Source organism: Rousettus aegyptiacus, unplaced genomic scaffold (genome assembly GCF_014176215.1).
Source record: "Rousettus aegyptiacus isolate mRouAeg1 unplaced genomic scaffold, mRouAeg1.p scaffold_m13_p_11, whole genome shotgun sequence".
NCBI classification, from domain to species: domain Eukaryota; kingdom Metazoa; phylum Chordata; class Mammalia; order Chiroptera; family Pteropodidae; genus Rousettus; species Rousettus aegyptiacus.
Genome location: NW_023416286.1, coordinates 25,364,465 through 25,380,074, shown reverse-complemented (window position 1 = coordinate 25,380,074; position 15,610 = coordinate 25,364,465). Strand labels below are relative to the sequence as shown.

Sequence of the window (15,610 nt, the reverse complement as noted above, 5' to 3'; positions counted from 1 at the left end):
ACTAAATCAACTGCTGTTTTGTTTCTTGTCTCTACTAATTTTCTTCTTAATCTTGGCTGCTTATTGCAATCACCCAGGAAGCTTTGGGAAAACGATGCCTGAATTCCAACCTAAGATTTTGATGTAAGTAGCATCTGTGTGGTAGAATGGCTTGAATATTGGGATTTTAAAAAATCGCCTCAGGCGATTTTTGAATAGATAGAATTTGCAAACCTGCCACTATAATATGGAAAACAATTTCCACACCAACTCATCTGCTGTGGGTTGAATTGTCATTGTCCCCACTACCACCAACACTAAAATAACTACAAAGTTTCGCCAAAGTTTTAATTTCCAGAACCTCAGACTGTTACTGTATGTGGAAATAGGGTCATTATTAAGTTAAAATGATGCCATACTGAAGGGTAGGCCACTAATCCAAAATGACTGGGGCCCTTATTTAAAAAAGAAGAAGAAAAAAAGCTACATGAAGAAACAGAGCCACAGGGAGAATTCCAAATAAAGGTGAAGATAGAGAAAGGAATAGTATAGCAATAAGCCAGAGAACACCAAAGATTGCCAACAAAACACCAGAAGTTAGAAGAGCAACATGCAACAGTCTTCAGACGGAACAATCCCTGCTAATACCTTGATTTTAGATTTCTAGCTTCCAGAAGAATATGACAATACATTTCTATTGCTTAAGCCACCCAGTTTGTGGTACTTCATTATGGTGGACTTAGCAAACCAAATCACCATTTCACCTGAATATTCTTTACTCACTTTTTAGTTTTGACACAAGTATATCCCTCAAGACTTGGACACTCTACCATCACCCACCCAGTCCTATAATTTACCACATGACTTTTCCCTCAAATTCTTAATGAATACATATTGACAGAAACCATGTGCTTGGGACTATTTAACACTAGAAGATAAAAGAATAAAAATAGGCACAGTCCTTACTCATAGAACTTACAGTTTAGTGGGAAAAGCAATCAAATAATCACTCAAATATAAAATTGTAACTGTGCTTCGCATAATAAGAAGCTATAGCTGGTACAATGTTGTCCCAGGATTCACTGTTAAGGCCAAGGAACAGTTAAGCTGAGATCTAAAGAATGAACCAGAATTGGCCAAAAAAAAAAAAAAAAAAAAAAAAAAAAAAAAAGGAGAGAGAGGGGGGGGGCAAGTGTTGCCTGAAGTACAGGGAACTACATGTGTAAAGTCTGTGTGACTAGAAGGGTACATTAGATATCTTTATGCGGAAGGTCATTATTCAGGCTGCGTTAAAGTATTATTTTCAAAGGCTTAACATGATTCTCTACAAATATAGATGGACATGTGTCAACTCATGTTCAACTCAGTAATTAGTGAGGGAACCAGTGTGAGAGTAAGTTGGTTCCAAGAGGAATGAAAAGCCATTTATACAGATCATAAGGAATATAAAAGAATGTTAAGATTGCTTAGATTAGATACAAAAGTGGTTAAGACCATACAGGGAACTAAAACCAAAGCTTCTGGGAATTTTTTTTTTCTACTAGATAATTCTTAACATGTAACTTCACAGTGTGTGGGTTCTCATTAGATGGTAAGTACCAAAGTCAAATGCAGGTATAATTTCTTAGAAAATTAAAATAATCTTTGTGTGTTAGACAATGTCCCAGAGTGACATTCAAAGAATGTGCTGCATTCTCTTTTGATTTCTTAGTTTGGGAAAATAGTTCTTAATAGTCAAATTGCAGAGGCAGGAGATATTTGATGTAAGATGGCATTGAAAAGTTAGAATCGTATAGATAATTATTATTACATTCTCACATTTTTCTACATAATAAATTACTATCTTTTTCCTCAGGAAATTGGGAAGGAGTTTGAGACCTAAAACTCTGAGTTTTTAATCTTAGTGCTTCAAATAGCTATTTTACTTCCAACTCATCTTACATAACCCCACTTCTCAGATAAGGGCTATTCCCCGCCCCCACCCCCACCCCACCCCATGTCTTCTTGTGGTTGGGTGTGAAGATGTACAAAGACTTTTTTTCTAAGCTTATGCCTTAGAAAACAAATACACAAATTATTCACATGTTTTAAAAAAATAATTTGAGAATCCCAAATGGGCAATTAAAAATCTGTCCCCAAAACACAATAAGATTCTATACTCTTCCATGCCTCAACAGAAGCAATTTCCTCATATTTGCCTTTTGTTTCCCTTCACTTTGTCCATCTTGAAGAACGAAGACTCCATAATACACAGAGTATACCTAGAGAAGTAGAAATTATATGCTTCCTCTACTTCCTGTAGAAATTGGCTTGCATTTTTAGATAATTTGAATAAAATTGGACCACTATCCCATAGTCAGGCAGATTCAATAGGTTTCCATGCAACAGGATTGAAGACAGAGCTTGCTTTCTGATATGATGATCCAGATGTAATTCTTTATCCTTGTTACTTACTGGACACTTAAAAGCTATGTGACTTTAGGAAAGTTAAATTCCCTCTGAGCTTCAGTTTCTAGATTTGAGTAATAAAATTAATACATACTTACAGGTTATTAAAAATATTAAGGGATGTAAAGTATGATAAGCCTTTCACATAAAATTCCCTCTATAAACATGTTGCCATCTTCTTCTCAGCATTGTATGACCACTCCTGATTGAGGTTGTAGAAATAAATATTTTTCAATAAATTGATGGAGAGAGAGATGAGAACAACTATAAGATAATATTACCTAAATATTTCATAGCATTGAACTATTGGGCTTCTTTTAAGAAAAAACTAATATTCTTGTAAAAATGTAGAATATTCAAAAAATAATTTTGAAATATTAGCATTTTTTTGGCAATACCTCCTCCATTCCTAGATAAAATATGTAGAGAAATTAAGTCATTCTCTACTCGAAATGTTAAATGTTATGAGATCTTGACACTGTCACTAACAGGATGCCTAGATGTGAGTAATAGAATCAGTAATAGAGTATCACCATTACACATGTAGCTATGATAATAGCTCAAATCTAAAGTCCTAATTATGCCTAATTTTGTTTTCAAAAATATCTCTAGAATCTTTAACCTAGTCCTAAGGATCCTAGACTTATTCTTCAAGCTTATGCTGAATATGCACTTGTTGTTCTGATTACTATGGGGTCCTTCAGTTAAAACTCAGCTTAAAGGTAGCCGCCTCTTCCAGTAACTAGGTATGAAAAGCCACATAAATGCAAAGGTTCTGGGGGTATTGAACTGGGTTGCAACTCGAGTGCTAGAAATCTTTTATTGGATTACTTAATATAAATTATTTTACAAAGTCATACTTTTAATCCTCTGGCATCTTGTCATTTTAGATGTCACACCAAGGGAGACTGAGGGCTAACAATAACATTGCAAGAACAAATATCAGGGAGGCAGATGCTGAGAGAATTTGAATCTGTGCCTCCACTTGGGATACAAAGAGAAAATATAGGCCTGAGAGCTCCTTGAAAGGCAAGATGAGAGAAATTATAAATGAGGAGACTCTTTGTCACATCATAGAATGATATCCGCTGATACTTACAGTCTAGAAAAACTCCAACTTTGTGCATCTGTTCTCCTAAAGAGACCCTTTTTAAAGGGGGGAAGACCCAGAAGGTATAATCGGTTCCCATCATGGAGCCTGTGAGTAAGACTTTATTTCTGGAAGCTTTGAGTGTGTCACCCTTTCTGCCAGCAGAGTCTTCATATACACCCAATTGCCATTCTGTTGCCTTTTGCACATCTACCTCCCAGTAGTGCCTTCCTGAGGTGAAGCTCTCCACACCCAACACAGTGGCACTGAAGTCAAATCTCCCTGGGTTGCCAGGTACATCCTGCTGGACATTTCTGAGTCTTATACTTCTCAGATCTTCAGATAAGACAAGATAGGGATGAGCTGTTTTAGGATCCAAAGTTATAGTTCCTGCAGAGAAAGAGAAATTTAGTTAACCAAGGGGTTCATCAAAGCCAGTGGCAGAGACTGATGCTTTCTAACATGCAGGGGCTTCCCAATGAGTGGGCACAAGTCTCAGGCACAGATATGGGAGGAAATCTAGGAGAGTCGTGGAAACCGAACCTCTAAACTTTGTTTCAAGATATGGACATCATAGAGGAAGGACGTCATTAAGATGATGGAAGGAGATGCAATGTAATTGAGGAGGAAGAAGAAAACAAATGATAACAGACTACCACAAGGTATAGAAGTACTTGCAAACCAGAAAGGAATTTACTAAGCTATAAAAATGACCTAGTATCCAGTCAGCCAGTATCACCTGAGACCTAAGTCAAGTCCTCTAAAAGATCTTCTCCAAGCCTGGAATAGCCAGAAGCATTGGAGTCTCCTAATAAAGTAGTTCATTCATGGTTCTTTTCTGTGACTGAATTACTCTTCTCATTCTAAATATTACCAGAGTATGACACAGATGCCTAAAAATTGCTTCCTCAGACACTAGATATTGAGTAAAACAAAAGAAAACATATTAGCAGAGGGTAGAAAATCTGTGAGAATCCTCCAGAAAAATCAAGCTGAGAACAAGAAAGCTCAATGGCATTTCTTATATCTGAATGAAAGTGATACTTGTCTTTACATCTCTAACTTTCCTTCTCTCTCTTTTTAACTGCTAAATCCTGTGATTTCTCATGGCTTGGTCTAGAGTCTTCCTTTTTACTTGTTGTATTCTTTCCCTCTATATAACTTCACTTAGCCTCAGTTCTAAATATCTCTTATACGTTCGTGACTTACTCCATAAACAAGCTGCCAAATACCAGTAGACGTAACTGGGGCATTTCGAACATTCTGCATCCAAACTTTAACCCCCAAATGTATTTCTTTTCACTTTCTACTTTTCAGTTAATAGCACACTTAATGCTTGAGTTGATCAAGCCATAAACCTGGAGTAGTTCTTTATTTCTTACTTTCTTTAGCATCTAATCCAGCGCCAAGTTTTATTGCCAAATGAACATAAACCTCTGGACTTGAAGCCCAATTCATGTCATTATTAGGGTGGTCTTAAAAGCCATATGCCTTGAATTTTAGGTTTCAAGTGGCCCCAGGCACTTAGTATTTCCAGAAGACTGACAGAAACAAATGTAAGTTCTTCCAAGATGAATGCACACCTTCATTCTTGGCCTCGAAGAATTTCTAAAATTAATATCTAAGGAAAAAAGTTATGCTTATCTATTTAAAAATCATTAAACACACACAAAGAAGGAGAGCACTATTGAGTTAGAATGGCAGAAATAAATCTAAAAGACACAAATATTAGAACTACCAGGCACAGACTCTAAAATAATTTTTTTCTATATTTGAGGTAAAAAGCTTAAAAAAAAGTACAGGACATAGGAAACTGAAAAGTAAGGCTAACTAGACTTGACAAAAAAACAAAAAGATTATGCAAAAATTGTGTTTGTTTAGGCTCACATATACTAAAAGATTATGTAGAAATGAAAATAAAATGAATTATCTAAGTTGTTAATGAATGATTACAAGAAAAGAAAACTCCAGGTCAATATGCCTCAATAATATAAATACGAAAATCCTTTAAAAATATTAGTACATTGAATTCAGCAATATATAAGTAATATCACTACCAAGAATTTATCCTGGGAATGTAAGGCTGGTTCAACATATGAAAGTAATAAAATTCACCATATTTATACATAAAGAAAAAACACATTTTAATTGATACAGAAAATAAATCTAATTAGCTCAACATTAATTCGCGATGAAAGGTTTTATCAAGTCAGAAATAAAGAGTAACTTCTTCAACTTGGGGTAAGGCAAATATGAAAAACATAGCTAATATCAAACTTAAAACTGAAATACTGAATGTTTTCTTTCTTTCTAAGATCAAGAACAAGGCAAATGTTTCTCACCACTTCTATTCAGTGTTGTATTGGAGTTCTGAGCCAGTACAGAAAGGTGAGAAAAATATAGAATTTTTTTGTTAGGGCAGGAAATGATTTCTTAGTATGCAAAAGCACAGATCATAAAAGAAAAAAATTGATAAATTGAACTTCAAAATTTAAAACTTCTACTTTTTAAAAAACATTATTAGATAAATAAAAATATAAATCACAGGCAAAGAGAATATTTGCAAAACACATATCTGATAAAGGACTGGTAATTAGAATATATTTTAAAAAATCACAAAATTCAATGAGAAAATAATTTTTTAAATGGGGAAAATATTCATAGGTATATTTCAAAGAAGAGCAACAGTAAAGTGTAAGTAAACACATGAAAATATACTCCGTCTCATTAGTCATTTCAGAAATACAAATTAAAAATCAAAGCGATTTGCTCCGACATAGTTTTAAAAAAATGACAACACTAAATGCTGGCAAGGATGTAGAGCAACTGAATCTTTCATGTATTACTGGTGAGAATGCAAAATGGCATAGACATTCAACCAGGAGAAACAAAGTCACGGCCACACAAAAATCTATAAGCAAATATTTATAGCATAAAGTTGAAAACAACTCATGTCATGAAATTACAAGAAAATTAAAAAAAAAAATTGTGGTAAGTTCATACAATGGAATACCACACAACAAAAAGGAACTACTGATGCATGCAATGAACTACAATGTGCCTCAAATGCATTATACTAAATGAAAGAAACTAGACTCAAAATGCCACTTACTCTGTGACTCCATTGACAGGGGATTCTGGAAAAGGCAAAATCATGGGGGTAGGAGATATAAATGCTTCACTACATATATTGACTTTTTTCGTACAACTTTAAAATTTTTAAATAGTGGGATTTGCCATAATTATGTTTCAGGGTTGAGAAAATTGTAAACGATTTGCATAAGACAGCCTTTCAACATGAGATCATACAACTATTATCTTGTTATCTTATGTGTGTGAGCATATTAAACTCTCCAATCTTTTATATCCTTAAGCTATCTGGAATTTACTTTTTATTTATAGTAGGATGTAATCACAGATGTGTGTCAACTTACTTTGGAGCACTTTAAGCATTTTGTTCATCCCTGGTATTTGGCATAAACTCAAGTCTGTGATTTGGGCGGGCTCTAGACACTGAAGCAGTACTGAACCACCACTCCTTTAAAGAAAAGACAATCTCAGTTATGTGGGCAGACCCCAAGCCCCTTGACTCAGAGGATGATCTCATTACACGACCTCCCTATCCCTTTCCCAACATCTTATTCACTTTACTGCTCACACATCAGACCCTGATTCTGACCCAAATGTTTCTAAAATGAAAACTTACCGGTCCAGACAATATCTTGCGTTCTATGGGGAAAAAACAAACAAACAGACAGACAGACAGACAAGACAGTTACTAATGGTTATCAAAGAAATTCAAAGTATGAGGACAAATGAAATTTCAGAGTTAAGATCAACCAATACTCACAAGCCTTTTGTGAAAATATCTTCAAATAATAAAACTTGTTTTCTATGTTAATTTCTTCAGATTCATGATGCTAATTCTCAGATACCAAATTTTAACATGGAATAGGAAAAGTTGATAAAATGCTTGAAGTCATTGTTATATTCCCAAGGGAAATATTTTCTACACCTCACTTCAGCCATCTTATTCAGAACATTCTTGATTCCAATTCAGTCCATCTGTTTGCTTTCTATGGCAGAAGTGGCAATAGTTAAGACATGTGAAGGGACCTGCTAGTCTGGGGAGAGTGGTTGGAGCCAGGCAGATCAGAAATAAAGCATAATTTGGTCACCCCTCTTTCCACCATCTAGAACTGGGTTTGGCTCCAGAACAGAATCTAAGGGTTTATGTGTAGGGGCTTCTCAAATAAGAACACTCAAATTGGTAATATGTTCCTGGCAGAGGGAAATGGAGAGTCTTAAAAAGATATTTGTCGAAAAGGTAATGCATGTTACCATACAAAATTAAAAATATGCAATACTATACAAATAAATATCACCTTTATTTCCCAATGTTATCACCGATTAAAACGTGTTTATATTTCCAGAGGCAGTCTGAATGTCAATGAGCATGTCTATATTCTCTAAAACCAAACACAAAGTAGGTAGTTCTGCATCTTTTTTTTTTTTTTTTTACTTAAGAAAATATCTTAAAGATAATCTTAATGCCTGGAGCATCTTCATCTTTTTGTACGGTTGCAGAATATTCTGTTACATAGCTGTATCAAGATTTGACTAACCAATTATTTATGTATTCAAGGACATCTCAACTCGAACTTACTATTAATAATTTTAAGGTAAGAATTCATATCATGAAGTAGCTCTGTACTATGATTTCATGATGATTCATAATACTTTTGGTGATTATAAAATAGCTATATTGCCTTCACTAATGATTGAGTACCATTGGATATTGTGTTCTGGAACTGACCGCCAATGAGCATGATCCACTTCTCACATCTCAAACACTACAAAGAAGATTCTTTCTAGAACCTTACCTGGAGCAACGCTAAAGTGGATTCCCCACACTTCTTCTGTAGTTCTGCAGTGATCTTTTGGAGGCTGCAGATCTGTTCAGAGAGCCTGACTTCACTCTCCTTCAGTTTATTCATGTTCTCTCTCCCCAGACTGTTTAGTCTCTGCAGAAGCAACTCCTCATTACTATTTAACAACAGGTAATTTCTCTTATTTGCTATTTGACCACTTTTTTAAAAACCTGCTTTGCCATCTTGGAAATAGACATAACTAGATAAGGCCAGGATATCCTTCTGTGTCAAGCAGGACACCTCAACATAACCTTTATTCTTTGACAACAATATATTTATGTCAACATTGGTGATATGCATGCTGTCCACTTATTCAGATAACAACCTGGACCTAAAACAAATCATTTTTTACTGTGCAGTTTTGTTCAGAAAGTTTATGTCCTTTGTTATAGATTTGAATTAGAAAATAAATACCAATAAATATTAAATAATTAATTAAGCCACTGCTAACAGTTTCTATCTTTGCAAATATGTTCCACCTAGGCACATGAGTATGTGTTCGTTATTTTTTCTTAAAGAACACAAATAATGGTTTATTACGTGTATTGCTGATCTGCTTTCTTGCTTTTTCCTTAATGAATAATATGCTCTTGGAGAGTGTTCCTTATCCATACACATAGAGCCATGTGATCTTTTCTAAATGAAGGTTTCATTTTATGTACATAATGGTTTATTTCATAAGTCCTATATTGATGGATATAGGTTGTATCTAATCTCTTGCTATCAATAAATCTTATAGTAGTAATAATACCTAATACTTATCCAGGATCCAATATGTCCAAACACTAAAGTGCTTTATGTAGACTATCACATTCAACCATCACAACACTATTATGAACCAGGGGCCACTATTATTCCCATTTTGCAGCTAAGGAAACCAAGTCATAGGTTAAGTAACAAATCGAGGGCCATATACAAACTAATAAAAAGCAGACCCCAGACAGAAACATCATAAATCCAACTTCAAAGACTACCTCTAAGACAGACTCCAAACTAAAATAATTTTACAGCATTCTCTTATCCACATGCTTTTTATATGCATGTAAATATATTTGCAACAAATTCTCAGAAGTAGAATTGCTGGATGAAGATGCAAATTCTTTTAATACATATGTGACTGTCACTGGATGTCTTATTCTGGAACTGACACATTCATCTCTTCTTTCTTTTATTTCACAAATATTGTAAGGATGCCATTTTCAACAAGTCACCTGTATCATTTCCTTGGATTTTTCCTCTAGTTCTGCAGAAAATTCCATCATTTGCCTCTGACTAGCTTTTCTCAAGTTCTGGTTGAAAAGTTCTGGTTGTAGGCTCTGGAAGTTCATCTCATTCTCTTCAGTCATCAACCAGAACATCATTTTATATTCAGACTCAATCATCTCTTTAAAATTCTGCTCTTCTCCCTTTATAATACATATAGATATAATGAACTTCAGGTAGAACACCACGGATTGATCAGAAATGTCTCTTTCCATTTCCAACTTCAATATAAGGGCAAGGAAATATAAAGTATGAGGATAAAAGAAATTTCATAGTCAATATCCACCAGGATATTAACACAAACCTTGAACATAAAATGCAGATGAAGGAATGTTAATTGACTTAGAGAACTGAGGAATCTACAGTTTCAGTAACTGAAGAGAAGGAAACCAGAAAAACTGAAAATCAGAGCCAACTGTTTGCTGATGCTCTGAATAGGGAGTGTGAGAAAAGAGGGGTCAATGGGCTATTTATTCCAAGGTTCTTAGACTTAAGCAGTTAGAAAAATGGAGCTGACAAAACACTGATAGGGAAACTATGAAAGAGAGATTCCAGAGGTGGGAATGTGAAGCTGAGTTTTGTATATGATGATTTTGGATTAATCAATTAACCATCCAAGGAGAGATACCTAGTAGGAAGGTGGACACAAAACCCTATTATTTGGAAGGCGGGGCTGGAGATGTACATTGGGAGTAGTCAGCGTATTGATGATATTTAATCTCATGAGACTTAGTGGAATCAAGATTTATCAAGAAACTGAGCATTATCTCTTCTACCACTACCCCACCTGTCCCTGATTATTCCAACAGCCCCTTTCAAGTCTCCACCTCCGCTCTCACCCTCCTACAGTCTATTCTCACTTCATCAGTGAGTGTTTCTATGAAAATGGAAGTGAGAGCACATCATTCCTGTTTAAAACTTTCCACTGGTTTTCTTATTTCCTTTAAGGTCAACTACCCTGCAAGGTTTGGCTCTTTATCTTCTAATCTCATCATCTTCTAATCTCCATTTCTTTCACACAACCACAACCATGTAAACACCAATCTAGAGCCTTTGTACTTGCTTTTCACTCTGCCTAGAACCTTCTTCTCAAGACAACATGGCTCAGTTCCTCACTTCCTAGAGTTTTCTCAAATGCCACTTCTGAATGAGTAGATACTGATTGCTTTGTTTAAAAGTGAACGCCATAGCTTTTGCTTTTCCAAAAAAAAAAAAAAAAAAAAAGTACAGCATAGTACAGCATTTAACATGTAACATATATTTGGTTGTTTTGTTTACATCTAGTAAAATCTTAGTTGCACAATGGTAGAATTTTTTTCCCACTGCTGAACCCCCGGCACCTAGCATAATTCGTGGCAAACAGTGGGACCCCAATATCTGTTGAATATATGGTAGTTGGGGCTAAAAAATGGGGATCAGCTGAAATATTCTTATATAGCCAGGTAATTATGCTCCCCTATCATTTTCAACTGGACATTTATTTTCTTTAAAAATCGAAGAGGGGAAAATGCCAAATCTGGTGTCCAGAGAACTAAATAAAGTTAAATACCTGAGAGGGCATGAAATCAGAAGTGAAACGTGCATAATAGATGGTGAGCCCTCAACTTGGATTGTAATTCTCAAACTTCCCTTGAAATGGCCACCAAAAATACGTGAGATGTTCGTTCTTCTATAGCATAGGTACAATGTTATAAACTGTGCTATTAATCTTTTTTTTTTATCTCTGTCAATAAGAGTTGTGAATGTCATCTCACTAACAAATTTAATACAGTTAATTTGCATTTCTTTCAACATGAGCAAAGTTCAGGATCTTCCTATATGTTCAAAAGATAGCTGCATTTTTTTTTCTGTAAACTCTCATTTCTTTGATCATTTTTTTATTAAGTTTTTAGTCTTTTGCTTATTGAATTCCAAGCACTTTTTATATGTTAAAAAATTAACACTTCTCTTGCCTATAGATTTCAAATCTATTTTCCTGTGTTGTCACTTGTATTTTGATTTGTTTATATTATTTGGTATCCAATATTACAGGTAATTTCCCCAAGAAGCAAGATAAGCACTGACCTGAACCATCACCATTCTTTCTTTCTCATCAGCTAGTAGGTTTTTAGCTACTTCAAGTTTCTCTGTCAATGTGTTCAATAGCTCTTGAAATAACTTCTGCAGAAAAACAGGTCACAGAATTCCAGGTAAAGTAATTGCTTTAGAGCAGTTAAATTCACAAACTTAGACAACTGAAAGGCCAAAGCCCAGACTATGTTTTCTTAGCCTTGAAGTTGGGAGTTCTAAATATGGTTAACTAAATACGGTCTAGTATTTTGACAAACATCAACTAGGGAGTGGTCTTAGAGGATCAAAGTATCTGTCCTCTAAATAAATAAGTTAATAAATAAGAGGAGGAGGCTGCTAGAGTGCTCTGGAATCTGGATGAAACTTACCCTGTAATTCTCAGCGGCCTCTTGTACTCCATATACCATGTGATTCTTATGCTCCTGGGACTGGAGGCACTTGTCACAAAGTGTGATTTGGTCATCATCACAGAACAGCAGGTGTGGTTCCAAGTGTTTCTCACAGTAGGCATCTTCTAGAATTTTTTGCTGTAACTTGAAGCTGAGCCTTCTGGACATACCGGCAGATACTCGTAGTTGAAGATTAGGCAGTTTCTGATGTGGAATACTTTTTCCTGCACTCCGAACAGGAAAAGAGTGTAGGTGTTCTGGGGCAGACACACTTGCCAATCTCAGCATCCACAGTCAAGCATCAGAGCAGGTCATCGCATCCTGGACTCCTCAAATCTAGCACATCTTCTCTTTGGTAGTCCTGTGCTTGCGGAAGGATTCCTAAGGCGTCATACCCGTGTTCTAGGATTAGAAGGGCTTTCTTAAGTTTCTGAAAAATTTTAGCAATTGGCTAAAAATTTGTTACAGGTGAGAACATAGCACACTATTTCCCAGTAAGTCATTAAGAAAAAAAAGCAGAGCGGGAAGAAAAGAAAAGGTGCTCAGTCAAGGCCACAGTGCTGTATAATAAGCAATTGGAGGAACTTCTGGGACTAGGGCGAGGCAAAGTCTGGTGTTAGGTATTCAGTATTCAAATTTAAGGAACCACTCACTCACCCAGGGCTTGCAGGAACCAAAATGGAAGGGCCTCTTTGAGTGCCTCCTTAAATGAGAGCAGTACTCGGGTTCAAATTTAAGAATTTACTGCTCAGCACATCAAGGCAAAATGTTATAGAATTATGCAAGGGTAAAGTAGATTCTAAATATAAGACAGACCAATGAATTTTAATGTAATGAAGGACAAAATGCTCACTGCTATGATTTCAGAATGAAAAAACAATTATCTAAAAAAGATTTTAGAATGCTCTCTACTTTTCCAACTGTATATTTGTGTGAAGATAGATTTCCTTCATGTATTTTATTTAAAATAACATTTCTATAGATGGAATACTGTAGCAGATACAAGAAAACAGCCATCTTCTGAAAAAACAGAAATTAAAGGGAATTGCAGAACTGTAAAATTATACCATCCTTCTCAATAATTCTTCAGAAAAGTGTCAAACTTTTTGTTCACTTGGCTAGTAAAAAATGAAATCTTTATATATTTCCAATTTGCATTAATTTCATTATGAATAAAGATTATTTTCAAATGTTTAAGATGCTATTTTTATTTTTGTGAACAATGTTTAAGTCTTTTACCTGTTTTCTTCTACCAGTTTTGGTCTTTTTTTCTTAATTTTGAGAGATACATATACATTGACAAGATTATCCCTTGGTTATTAAACAAATTGAAAATATTTTCTTGCTACTTATAATCTGGCTCTGAATTTACTTTACTTTTTTTTTTTTTTTTTTTTTGCTGCCTGGGTCCTCTGACTCTCTTGTAGCTTTCCTATCTTTCTTCCCTGAATATGCCCTAGACTACTCAACTGAAAACAAAACAAAACAAAACAAAACAAAAATAAAAAACAAAAAACAAAAAACCGATCGGTCACAAAATGAACAAGTTTATAAATTAAGCCATCAATGCTGGTTTTATTTTACTTGAGCTCTTAGTAGTTAACATAATTGACTAAGGATCCTGCTTTGGGACTGTTTTCTTTTTGGTATCAAGATCACATATCTGACACCCTTTATAATTTACTGGTCTGTTTCTCAGCGCTGTTTTATGGCTTCACATCCTCTCGAACATCTAAATTTTGGGGTACTTCAAGGGTCAGTTCTAGTCCCTTATTCAAGCACTGCTGTGTCTTCCTAGGGAATCAATCATATTTTCAAAAACTTAAATACCACTCTCCAATTTAATAATCTACCTAGACACAGAACTTCCAACTCATTTGCAATTAAATGCCTGATAAGCACCGCAAATTAACATATCTAAAACATTGTTCTGAATTTCAAAAAATATATTTCTTATCCCCAATTCACTTTGAAATTTATTAAGAAGCATAGTTTAAACTGCCATTCTTTCATAATTTCCATTAGTTTATATTCAACCCTTCCCAATTCCTATCTCCAACTCCTCTCAGCTCAACAACCAGAATATGATTTCAAAACCAAAGTCAGGTTTCTAATAACTTCGTATTACATTTAGGATAAAATCCAAATGGTTAATGGAGTTCTACATCTAATCTCACCCCATAGTTTTCCCCAACTATTGTTGATTCCAATTATAACAAATTCATCTGTGTCCTGTCTGCTTCTTCAGCTGGCAATGCTTTTCTCTCAAGTGTTTGCCATTTTAGTGTCTTTTTTTCTTTCCTTCAGTTCTCGGTTTGAATGTCACTCCTCAGAAGAGGGCTTTCTATAATTATCCAATTCGAAATACTTTCCTGCCATTTATATCATCTTCTTTTCTTTGTATTTAGCTGTATATATCTGTGAACAAATTTACTTGTTGGTCACTTTCCATCTGCAAGAAACTAAGTTTCTTAGTATCCTATCTATACCTGACATACTGGATGCTTGATAAATATTTTTTAAAATATAGTTTAAATAAGACCAGTACAGAGGAGAAATCAGAGAACAGGGAATACAGATTCCTATTTTTACAGAAAGCAAGAGAAAGTTATGTTGGAAGATAGTTTCTCTCTCTCATAGGTTGTTTATATACTAAGTTCATATCTACCCTTATCTTATTTTTCCTATTTTTTCTTTACCCTTGTTTTTTTTTTCTTACTTATTCTTTAATACTGTTGTGTTGCATGTGTACATAGTTTAAAGCTACCATAAATACCAAGCCACGTTTAGGTATTTAAAGAAAACCATGATTAAGTAAATGATCTCCAGAGAAAAACTCACCTTTCTTTGTAATCTTGAGTATGTCCCCTAGGGAAAACAGTAGGAACAATGGAGACTGAAGGTCTTTTATCAGTTCAGCTGCTACCTCTGCTGCTCCTCTCATCATCAGGTAGAAGTGCTACAAAGTTTCAAATCATATCCATGTAATAAATGTAGCGCAGTGGTTATCAAACTTAAGTGAGCATAAGAATCTTCTGAGTTTATTAAACAGAGTTCTGGGCTCCACCCCCAGATCTAGGGTGGAGTTTTAATTAACATTTTAATGAGCTCCTAGAAAATGCTGAATGGCAGTGACTCTCATCAGTCAATCTCTTAGGATGGGCAAATATTTTGTTGTTTTATCTCCAAAGTCTTACATAGTGCCTACCACATAGTAGTTCTTTAATAATGCTTTTTTTTTTTCCTAATGGATCTTATACATATTAACAATTTCACAGGAGGAAATCCTTTTATAAGCCATTACCCTAAAATCTTATTGTTTTCTCCTTAACCGTGTTATTTTATCTTAAGCTATTAAATAGTTTCACTAGAGAGCAATGTTTGATTTCATTGTTAGTTCCCAAAATGTTTATTCAAGTAATCATTGCAATATTTTGCAG

General features: G+C 34.8%; 1 protein-coding gene across 1 annotated transcript; it reads right to left on the bottom strand.

Moving 5' to 3' along the window:
• Positions 1 to 3,320: 3,320 nt before the first annotated feature.
• TRIML2 (tripartite motif family like 2) lies at positions 3,321 to 15,096 on the bottom strand. The gene is made up of 8 exons (XM_036228311.1): positions 15,012 to 15,096; positions 12,150 to 12,572; positions 11,776 to 11,871; positions 9,660 to 9,854; positions 8,401 to 8,541; positions 7,224 to 7,246; positions 6,952 to 7,055; positions 3,321 to 3,907 (listed from the first exon to the last, which is right to left on the bottom strand). Exons 2-8 carry the CDS (start codon positions 12,456 to 12,458, stop codon positions 3,321 to 3,323), a joined length of 1,455 nt encoding a protein of 484 aa, XP_036084204.1. The 5' UTR covers positions 12,459 to 12,572; positions 15,012 to 15,096.
• Between the last annotated feature and the right edge of the window lie 514 nt (positions 15,097 to 15,610).

Excerpts from the sequence above, each read along its gene's own strand:
- TRIML2 (XM_036228311.1), bottom strand. The coding sequence starts at position 12,458 with ATGCTGAGATTGGCAAGTGTGTCTGCCCCAGAACACCTACACTCTTTT. Across the intron at positions 11,872-12,149 it reads AGGCCGCTGAGAATTACAGG|AAGTTATTTCAAGAGCTATT; the intron begins GTAAGTTTCATC and ends GTTTTTCTGCAG. Across the intron at positions 9,855-11,775 it reads AAAGAATGGTGATGGTTCAG|GGAGAAGAGCAGAATTTTAA; the intron begins GTCAGTGCTTAT and ends TGTATTATAAAG.